The 10,845-nt window shown below is 50.4% G+C and overlaps 1 protein-coding gene across 2 annotated transcripts in view; it reads right to left on the bottom strand.

Annotated features, from left to right (window-relative positions):
* Positions 1-1,528: 1,528 nt before the first annotated feature.
* The window catches only part of ABCB10 (ATP binding cassette subfamily B member 10), a 1,632,094-nt gene continuing 1,622,777 nt past the window's right edge, over positions 1,529-10,845 (bottom strand). For both annotated transcript variants that reach the window (XM_086927071.1, XM_086927070.1), the window contains exon 13: positions 1,529-2,018. In XM_086927071.1, coding sequence (XP_086783197.1) covers positions 2,010-2,018 — 9 coding nt within the window. In that variant the 3' untranslated portion in view covers positions 1,529-2,009. The remainder of the gene's footprint in view (positions 2,019-10,845) is intronic.

Genomic DNA, 10,845 nt, shown 5'->3' with positions numbered 1-10,845 from the left:
AGACGTGGAGGAAAAGAACCCCCTGGCCTTTCCTACTCGGGTGGAAGCAATCTCTTTGTCCTTTTCCCTTGTTATTTTTTCCCGCCCCCTCCCCTTTGCTCATTTGTTTACTCATGGTCTACCATCTAGTGAGTGACACTTGGGCAGGGGTAGTGGATCGGGCCATACATCGTTCCTGCAGTATACGGGTACTGGAGGTGGAAACTAACAGATTATTGCTGAATAGAGAGCAGACCCTCTTACTCCTCACACTGGTATACTGAACCCTCCAGATTGTGCGGAGTACTTTGTATGAATGTGTGAATGCAAGTGGAATGACTGTGATATGTTTGATCAGTGAAGGTGTGTTTGTGATTTTATCTTGTTGTGTCCCTTTCTTTATTTTGCGTTTGCAATTCCTTAATTGTAATGATGTACTAAGTACTATTTTTTGCATTTTCAAGTTTATATGGTTGAAGAAATAGCTATTAAATAGCATTACCCAGTTTTGAATTGAATTTCTCTTCTGGACGCCATTTGTGTGTGAAACTACCCTATCAGTATTGGCATATTCCCTTGGTATGTTGTCTTATAGGCTCAGCCTTACTGATTAGAGCCAGCTCTTTTTTGTTACTAGCTACCTATACCGGGGCACCCCAGACTTATAATCCAGCACCCTGCCTTCAGGATTGAAAGGCCTGCCTAAGGGGTGACTTATAGGTTTTAGTATAGTGCCCTCAGATATAAGAAAAAGTACATTTGTCGTAAGTGGTGCTACCACCAACTTACACCAGCTGCAATGGCAGGCCTGTAGTCAGTTTGAGTGGTCTCTCATGGATGGCACAATACATGTTGCAACCCAAGGGTGACCCCTGGTGTACGTATGCCCTAGGTACCTTAGTACCATATACTAGGGACTTATAAGGGTACACAAGTAGCCAATTGTAGTGTTACAGTAGTACTTACCATATCAATTAAGGGAGAAAACACAGCAACTGGGATCCTGATAAGCAGTATCCCAGTCAGACTAGTCAAAAATAACACTGATACCAGCAATAGTGTGGGTAACCATGAAAGCCAATACTACTTTCTTACACTCATTGAACAATATGGATAAATAAAACAACTGAAATGGTAACGGGTTGTACTCATTGCTGGCTGTGGCATGTGCAATGCTATATCGCATTCACAGCCACCAAGCTGATAAATTAGGATTTTTGGAATTTCAATATCATTAATGCGGGTAGAACTGGAGTCCAATAGAGTTTTTAATATTTAGGTGAGACCTGAACTCAAAAAAAGGATGAGGTCTTAAACATATATTATTGTATTGTTTGACTTAATATCAGTAATAATTATTTACACTTAAAAATCCTTTAAAGTTTTTTTTTATAGGAAGGCTTTGCAACACTTAAGTTTTACTACAAACCGAGAACTACTTTTTTCACAAACATGCTGCCAACTGATACGTACATGCAGATTTGTAAATGAGATTTATCATGTATTGCAGCTACAAAGGACTTTCAGTGGAAAAATGAATAAATCCATATTTTATTTTATCGCTTTTTAATGGAATTCACAAACCATGTCAGAGGATAATCAATTTGTAATAACATAAGTCAATATTTAAAATGCACATTTATTACAAATTCAGAATAATAAAAAAGCACACATTACATTCAAGTCTTTGGAAAATATAATTACATATAAAATATAATTCCTTGTAGCATAAATTAAATTCTCTGTTCAAGTCTTTTCTCTATTTTTTGTGTTTAAAATAGGTATCTGGTCTTCAGGCACTGAAAGCAGTATTTCTGAGAAATGCTTGCTTCTCCATTAATTTTCTAAATAGTCCATCTGTATTGGCTAGAAGTTCTTCATGCTTGCCCTGTTCGACGACTCTTCCCTGGTCAAGAACAGCAATAGCATCAGCATTTTGGATAGTAGAGAGACGATGGGCAATGATCAAGACTGTCCGTCCTTCCATAAGCCGATCAAGCGCCTCTTGGACCAAGTATTCATTTTCAGCATCAAGTGCACTAGGGACAAAAGCAACACAAATAGGTTTTGTTAAAGGAAGGTTTCAGTATATGATAAAAAATGCTGGAATGCAAGGAAAGATTAGTTTTCCAGGAAATATTCATTGTATAGTCAATTATGTTGTTCCTGTTGTTCAATATGTGAGATGGGTTACGGCAAAAGTATTCTTGACAGAAAGATCTATATGATATAATGTTAATTTCAGTTACTTTTGCCTCTGTGTGAATTATAGTTTGCATCCTTTTATATAACACAGCTTTTTTATATACATTTTGACTCTTTTAAGCATACACTCATGCTGAATTTTCTTTCTTACTGAATCTTTTTCAGTTCTACCTTTGATTCATTGTTTGATCAAATAATTCATGTTTGACATTTGTTTGTACTAAGCTACTTATCAGGGCTTATAGATCATTTATTTCATATATCTTTAAAAAAATATTGATATCTAAAAGAATCCCTTGCAGGCACTATTACCTGAATAGTCCAATACATGCAGGACACATGTAGTACACACAGTCATAAACCTGCAGTTTAAATGCCCTCAAGTGAGTACATGCTTAAAAGAAAATGTCATGTTGCCTCTGCAGTATAACAAAAGGACTACTTGAGCACCATCACCATTGGGAACACAAATTATTGAGCTACAAAATGTCTTGGCCTTGATGGACAGTCTATCCAAGCAAAGCAAAATCATGAATATGCCATAAAAGCCAAAGTTGAGTAGGCTCAAAACCTGCTATCTGTTTACTGCCTCTTAAATGTACTTTTCAAAGTAAAAGTAACATTAGGTTGCCAAGACAGCTACAGCTCTTTGCAGTGAGACCTTTAAAGGAAATCAAAACAGATGGAGAGGAGCTGGAGACTATCCAGTTAATCCAAGTAAGAAGGAAGATCGGAAGTCCAAATAAGAACGAATAGAAGTAAAAATTTGAATTTCTATAATGGGAAAAGGAAGATCGAGACACGTGTTGCTGAGATTATAGAGCTGAAAATGACAAGTATGAGCCTTAAAAATGTGAGTGGTGAGGGAGGGAAAGGGGTTGAAAAAAATAACACACTACATAGGTAGAGGCAGAGAAAGCCTAAGGAGGGACAGTGCCGGAGAGTCGTTGGTTGTGAGGGTAGGGACATAAATGGACAACAGGCTGGAAAAAATAATATACCTGTTTTAGTGACATTGAAATGAAGGGAAGGATATATATATTTATATATATATTGTTTCCAAAAATTCCCCAGCTTTAAGGACGCACTCCACATCAGATAAGGTACAGCCTTTTATTTTCTTAATGAAGACAGCAATTCCCCTCCGATAATTCTGTCCTTTTGCCAATGCATTTCGAAGCGGTTTGCTTCTTTCTCAAGGCAAGCGCGAAGGTGCAGCAATGTCAGCAAAAACCACAGTCCCCATATGCTAATACATTTTATAGGCTTCCGGTGTGCCTCCCTGTTGGGAAAACTTTTGCTATGCATACTGGAACATGTGGTTCATTTCTCCTTTATTTTAACCTTTCAGTAGGTTCTGGACCAATTCACGGTTAATTACGGACCCAGTGTAAGCCCTCCAGTGGGACTCAGAGTGATTTTGCCTCTTCATACATTAATCCTCTGTTGTGCCATCGACGGAAGCAGCACAGTTACCCCGAGGGTGGCATCCTGTATCGGAGGTTTACGGGCCTCCGCCAGCCACTTTTTGGCTGCTTTGGTGTCCCGGGGGCCGGGGGACGGCGAGCGCCAGCAGGGAGGCGTATGTGGCCTGCAGCAGCCAGGGTGCTTGAGTTTGGCGACCCCGGCCGGAGGAGTGCGGCGGCCCCCGGGGCATGGACGAAGAGCGATGGGCCCGCAGCAGCGGCGGAGGACCGTGCTGGACCCTGAGCTGTTTGGGGGTGCCTGGGGTCCCCGCTGGAAGGCGTGACCATTGCCTGGAGGGTCGGCGCTGCATTATAGTGGCGGGGAGGTGCGGCACAGTCGGGCCCTGGAGAGGAGGCGATCCCATCAGGGCAGGGCAGCCCTCCCCTCATTGATCCTGCAGTGGGGCCTCCCTCTACGGAACAAGCGGCTCGCTGGGGGGCCCCTGACGCTGGAACACCACGCGGCCTTCTGGGAGACGGCAGAGGAGAGTGCGGCCTGTGCTCTTAGAAAGAGCCGTGGACCTCAATTTTTGCGAGGCCCGGCGTTGGACTCGAGGAGGCGTTGGGGGCTTAGTCCTAGCGAGCACTTGCAGGGGGCCGTTGCAGGACCACCGCGGCCCCTGTTACATCCTCCCGCCCCCCCACTGTCGGAGCAGAACCCAAGGGGGCTGACGGGCCCCAGTTTCGGGTGCACGGGCAGAGTTGGGTCCTCCGGCCTGGACAGTGAGGTGGGGGCTGGTGCTTGGAGCGCTCCCTCTGAGTTTTGCCCGACCCTGGCACTGGAGGCGGACCGTTCCGAGTGGCGTGGGCCCAGCGACGTCCACGGTAAGGAGGTGTGCAGTGCCCCCATGGTGTCGAAGTGAGGGGAGGACTGGTGACCAGTGTCCGGTGAAGGGGCCTGGGGCGGGATACACGGCGGCTAGGTCGAGCCGCGGCGATAGTTGTGGCGGAGTGGACGGCCCCGGGGCCCCCCCTTGGATCTATTTCAGATTGCCTCCCTGCGGGTGAGGGGACGGTGGTCACTGTAGGCCAGTTGCTGTGATTTCGGCCCGCTTCTGGTTGTGGTTGGTGGTGGAGCGGTGATTCGCAGGGGTCCACGCCGGCAGTCGATAGAGTGAGAGATGCCCTTGGATTGGAGTGACCGGGCAGGACGTGCTCTTGGTCGCGGACGTAGCAGAAGGGCTCCTGGCCCGACATATCGGCGGTCGGATCGGGCCGCGGTGGGCGCTGAGGCGGAACTGCTAGCTACGATCTAGTGGGTTCAGACGGCGGGCCTCTGAGCGGGGCCACTTGGGCGGCCATGACACGCGGTGCATGTGGTGGATGAGCCCCTAAACATGGCCCGATTGACAAATTCACGGGGCCCAGTGGAAACACGGGGGCCTCCGGTTGACCTCATGATGCAGGTCCGGATAATGCGGCACTTATGGCGGCCATCACACAATCCCGGGACATTTTGGATGCAAAGATAGGGGCTGTGGGGTCGGATTTCACTCTGCAGTGCCAGGATCTGCGGAATGCAGTCTCCTGCATTACCGAGGCCGAGACACGCATCTCTGGAGTAGAGGACGATGTTACCACTCTTAAGCGCAAGGTGGCCAGCATGGACTCAGTTCAGAAGGGCCTGGCGCTTCGGGTGGAGGATGCAGAGGGGCGCGCCAGGCGCAATAACCTCCGTTTTATTGGCCTGCCAGAGGGCTGTGAGACGGGGGACATGGAGGGCTTCTTGGTGCGGTGGCTCGAGAGTTGGCTTCCGCCTGGCATTTTATCCTGTTGCTTTGTAATTGTGCGAGCGCATAGGGCTCTCATGCAAAAGCCGCCAGAAGGGGCACGGCCGCGGCCACTGATTGCTAAGCTCCTTAATTACCACGACAGAGACATGATCCTAAAGCAGGCCAGAGTGAAGGAACCATTGCTATACGAAAACCATTGTGTCCTAATCTTTCCAGACTATACCCGCATGATGCAGCAACAACGACAGTCATTTGCTGCGGCCAAGGCCTGGTTGCGTGACTTGAAAATACAATACGCTCTTCTGTATCCGGCCTGTCTGAGGTTCGTGTATCAATCCCGCACTCACTTCTTGGACTCCCCGGAGAAGGTATTTACTTGGACTGACAAAATTGCATATGCCTCCAGGGTTGGACTCGGACTCCTCTCATGGTGGGCCACAGGCGCGGCCCCCCGGGAAGCACGGCGCAACGACAATTGGAGGTCCAGGTCCCGGCAGCGGTCTATGTCATGTGCGGCCTTGGAGAAGGAAGCGGGAGCAGCCGGGAAACAGTCTAAGGGCACCTGAATACTTAGAGTGACATGAGGTTGATGCCTTTGTTTCTGTTTGTCTTCGCCTCCATGGATTATGGGTCCTGCCCTGGGAGGAGTTGGGGCCCCGTCAAATTTGGGGGGGTAGCGTGTTGGAGGCGCCTGAGTGTTCCTGTGAGTGCCTTGTGGGTGACTGGGGTGGGGGAGGGATACCTACGAGCGGGGGGACCCACTAGTTGTGGGTTGGTAGTTGAAAGTTTTTGGGGGGATGGGTAGTTTTATGGGGATCCATTGGGGTGGAGGGTCATAGACCTCGAGTTGGGGGTGGAGACTCTGCTACACCGCGACCGGTGCTTCTTTGTTCTTTGAGGTATGGGGTGGGGGAGGGGGTAGGGGGTACGGGGAAATGTTTGATGTTGAAACGGGGGGATGCACGGTCCTAGTGATGTCGCAGTGGTGGCTGAGTGTGTGCATACATGGCGCGTACGGTGGCTCTTTGATACGGGAGGTCTTTGATGTCATGCCCGGATGATGGGGCCGATGGGCCGATGGGCCCAGGGGCACACTTCGTGTCCTCAGTTGGAATGTGAGGAGAGTATTGGATAAGATTAAGCGGGGGGCGGTCTTGAAGCAGGCCAAGCGAGCGGGGGCGGATACAGTAATGCTAAAAGAGACACCTTTTATGTAACAAAACCCTTGGCCTCCAACGATATGGTTATATTCAGGTCTTTCATGCTGGCTTCGCTAGGGGCTCCAGAGGGGTGGTCATTCTCGTACATCGTAGGGTTCCATACGTCCATACCAGTCAATGGGTAGATACGCAAGTTCGATACATATTTGTCCAGGGAGCCCTGGGGGAGGAGTCTGTCGTGTTTGGTTGCGTCTACGCCCCACCCCCATTACAGTGGTCTCTGGTGGAAAAGATAATTGCGGTGTGGGCGGATATCCCAGATGTACTAGCAGTAGTGGGTGGTGACTGGAACGATGTTGTAGACGGTGCACAAGATAGGTACAGGCCTGGGGGGGGGGGGGACAGTGGCAGCCGGCGGTACCAAGTTGAGCGATATGATGTGGAATCTGGGCCGGAGGGATACTTGGAGGCACGTCCATGGTACACGGCGAGAGTATACCTTTCTTTCCGCAGTCCATAAATCCTTCTGTAGACTGGATCATTTATTTGTCCCTACGGCAACTCAGGGCAGGGTTGAAACTGCGGATATACTGCCACGTGGGCTGTCGGACCATTCCCCAATGACCGTTACTATTCGTCTAGATCGGCGGCGACAGCCATTTCAATGGCGCCTCTCCGTATGGCATCTGCAACTAGTAGACTATCAAATACACATGAGGGAGGCCATCGCCCATTATATGGCTGAGAATGTGGGGACGGTGGCCGACAAGGCGACTTTATGGGAGGCCATGAAGCCCATGTTGAGGGGCATCGACATTGCTTGGTGTGCGGCGACTAAGAGGAGGTGTAGGGAGGACTTAGATCGGGCCGAGGCAGAGATCAGGGACCTGGAGCGGCGCCGCAAGCAGCCTGGAAGGTGAAGGCTAGACAGTGGGGCAGTTGTTGTTTGCTCAACAATCTTACGCCTCGTTATTATTGGAGGAGGCACGGCAGATGTGGATGGCTACCCGCAGTCGAATATACCCATGAGGCGATAAATCAGGGACAATGCTTCATAGACTGTCAAGTCAAGTCAAATGATTTATATAGCGCGCTACATACCCAGAGGGTCTCAAGGCGCTTGAAGAAGGGTGGGGAATTACTTGTCGAATATCCAGGTTTTAAGTTGCTTTCTGAATGCTAGGTGGTTCTGAGTGAGGCGAAGGGGAGTGGGAAGTGAGTTCCAGGTTTTAGCAGCCAGGTAGGAGAAGGATCTTCCTCCCATGGTGGTTTTGTTGATGCGAGGTACAGTAGCAAGGGCTTGGTTGGAGGATCGTAGCTGGCGGGAGGGGGTGTAGAAGGAAAGTCGTGTGTTGAGGCATTCGGGTCCAAGTTTGTAAAGTGCTTTGTGTGCGTGGGTTAGGAGGCGGAAAGTAATCCTCTTATTAACGGGGAGCCAGTGGAGGTTTTTCAGGTGACCAGAGATGTGGTCTTTACGTGGGAGGTCTAGTATGAGTCTGGCTGAAGCGTTCTGGATGCGTTGGAGTTTTTTCTGGAGTTTTGCGGTGGTACCGGCGTATAGGGTGTTTCCGTAGTCCAGGCGGCTCGTGACCAGTGCGTGGGTGACCGTTTTTCTAGTTTCGGTGGGGATCCAGCGAAATGTTTTTTTGAGCATGCGAAGAATGTTGAAGCAAGATGATGAAACAGCGTTGACTTGTCTGTTCATAGAGAGTGAGGAGTCCAGGATGACGCCCAGGTTCCGTGCGTGGTCCGTCGGGATGGGTGCTTTTCCAAGGGCCTCTGGCCACCAAGAGTCGTCCCAGGCGGAGGGGGAGGTACCTAAGATAAGGACTTCTGTTTTGTCTGAGTTCAGTTTCAGACGGCTGTGCTTCATCCACTCGGCAACTTCTTTCATTCCTTCATGTAGGTTGGTTTTGGCAGTGTTAGGGTCTTTGGTGAGTGAGAGGATCAGTTGAGTGTCATCAGCGTAGGAGATGATGTTGAGGTTGTGTTGGCGTGCGATGGCCGCGAGGGGGCTCATGTATACGTTGAAGAGGGTGGGGCTGAGTGAAGATCCTTGTGGCACGCCGCAGATGACTTCAGTGGCCTCTGACTTAAATGGTGGGAGGCAGACTCTTTGGGTTCTTCCGGTGAGGAACGAGGTGATCCATTCCAGTGCTTTTCCTTGAATTCCGATGTTTCTGAGGCGCTGTAATAGGGTGCTATGACAGACTGTGTCGAAGGCTGCGGAGAGGTCGAGGAGGATGAGGGCGACTGTGTCTCCATTCTCCAGTAGAGTTCGAATGTCGTCTGTTGCTGCGATGAGGGCGGTCTCAGTGCTGTGTTTGGCTCGGAAGCCGGACTGTGAGGAGTCGAGGGATTTGTTGGTTTCGAGGAAGGCGGCAAGCTGGTTGTTGACAGCTTTCTCGATGACTTTGGCCGGGAATGGAAGGAGCGAGATGGGGCGGTAGTTTTTGAGTTCGGTGGGGTCAGCTGTGGGTTTTTTCAGAAGGGTGCCGAGTTCTGCGTGTTTCCAGCTTTCCGGGAAGGTGGCGGAGTTGAGGGAGCAGTTGATGACGTCTCGGAGGTGTGGTGCTATGATGGAGTCTGCTTTGTTGAAGATGTGGTGAGGGCATGGGTCTGTGGGGGATCCTGAGTGGATGGAGTTCATCAGGCGGATGGTGTCCTCAGTGGAGATTGGGTTCCAGTCATTGAGGATGTTCAAGGGGGGTGAAGGTCCTGTAGAAGGTTGGGTGGGTTGGTCTCCGGGTTGGTTGTCGAAGCTGTTGTGGATGTCTGCGATTTTGTTGTGGAAGAATGAAGCTAGGGAGTCGCAAAGGGCTTGAGAGGGGGTGATGTCGTTGGAGTTGGCTGAGGGGTTGGTAAATTCTTTGACGATGTTGAATAATTCCTTGCTGTTGTGGGCGTTGTTATCTAGTCGGTCTTTGAATGCGGCTTTCTTGGCAGTCCGGATTAGTTGGTGGTGTATGCGGGTGGCGTTTTTGAAGGCGTCCCTGGTGCTGGTGTTTGGGTCTTTTTTCCAGGCCTTCTCGAGGGAGCGACAGAGTTTCTTAGATTTCTTAAGATCATCGTTGAACCAGGAGGCGTTTTTGCTGCCTAGTTTGATTTGGCGTTTTTTCAACGGTGCTAGGATGTCGGCGCTGTTGAATAGCCATTGGGTGAGGTTAATGGCTGCTTGGTCGGGGTTTGAGGAGTGGGCAGGGGGGTTTTGAAGAAGCGATGAGGAGATCTGGTCGAGGGTGAGTTTGTTCCAGTTTCTTCGCAGAGTAGGTTGAGGATGGTTGTGGGTTGTGGTCTTTTTGTAGATAAAGTGAACGCAGCTGTGGTCCGTCCAATGGAGAGCTGTGGTGTGACTGAAGGAGACATGTTTGCTGGAGGTGAAGATAGGGTCGAGTGTGTGACCTGCAATGTGGGTGGGGGTAGTGACAAGTTGTTTGAGTCCGAGGTTGGCGAGATTGTCCAGAAGGGTGGTGGCGTTGCTGTCATTGCTCTTTTCCAGGTGAAAGTTAAGGTCTCCCAATAGAATGTATTCCTCGGAGGGGAGGGGAGGGCGTGTGGGGTGATAAAGTCAGTGATGTCGTCACTGAATTGTGCACGGGGTCCTGGAGGTCGGTAGAGGAGGGTGCCTCGGAGTGTGGTGTTGGGGTTGGTGTGGATCTGGAAGTGAAGGTGTTCGGCGCTGGCAAGGTGGACGTCTGAGCTAGTTGAAATGCGGATGGAATTCTTATGGACGATGGCGATGCCTCCTCCTGTTTGTTTGTTGCGGTCCTTACGGATGATCTTGTAGCCTTCCGGGATGGCAATGGTGATGTCTGGGGCTGATGAGGCGTTCATCCATGTTTCTGTTAGGAAGGCGACGTCCGGAGAGATGGTGTCTAGTAGATTCCAAAGGTCGATGGCGTGCCTGTGGACCGAGCGGGTGTTGAGCAGGATGCATTGCAGGTGGTTGGTGTCAGATATCCGTTTTGTGTTCGTGGATGAGGAGTTGTTCTTGGTGCCGTCGAACTTGCAGGAGTTGCAAGAGAAGGGTCCATGGGTGTGTCCAGGAGCGGCTTGGACGCAGTTGGGGAGACGGCCGGGGTTTAGGGCTAAGAGGGTGGTGGCGTCGTATGTAATGCGGGTGGGGTGGGTGGTACGGGGGCCAGGGGGTCTGGCGCTGGGCGCGGGCCAGGCGCGGACGGGCGTAGACGGGCTTACCTTTGGCGCACCTTCGGCGCGGCCGTAGCGCGTGGCCGCTGCGCGTTGGGACATCCGTCTTAAATGGATAGTGGAGGGGGCGGAGCGTGGGAGGGGCGGCTGGGA

This window comes from Lissotriton vulgaris, chromosome 6 (genome assembly GCF_964263255.1).
Source record: "Lissotriton vulgaris chromosome 6, aLisVul1.2, whole genome shotgun sequence".
NCBI lineage: Eukaryota > Metazoa > Chordata > Amphibia > Caudata > Salamandridae > Lissotriton > Lissotriton vulgaris.
This window is presented reverse-complemented; position numbering and strand designations above follow the sequence as displayed.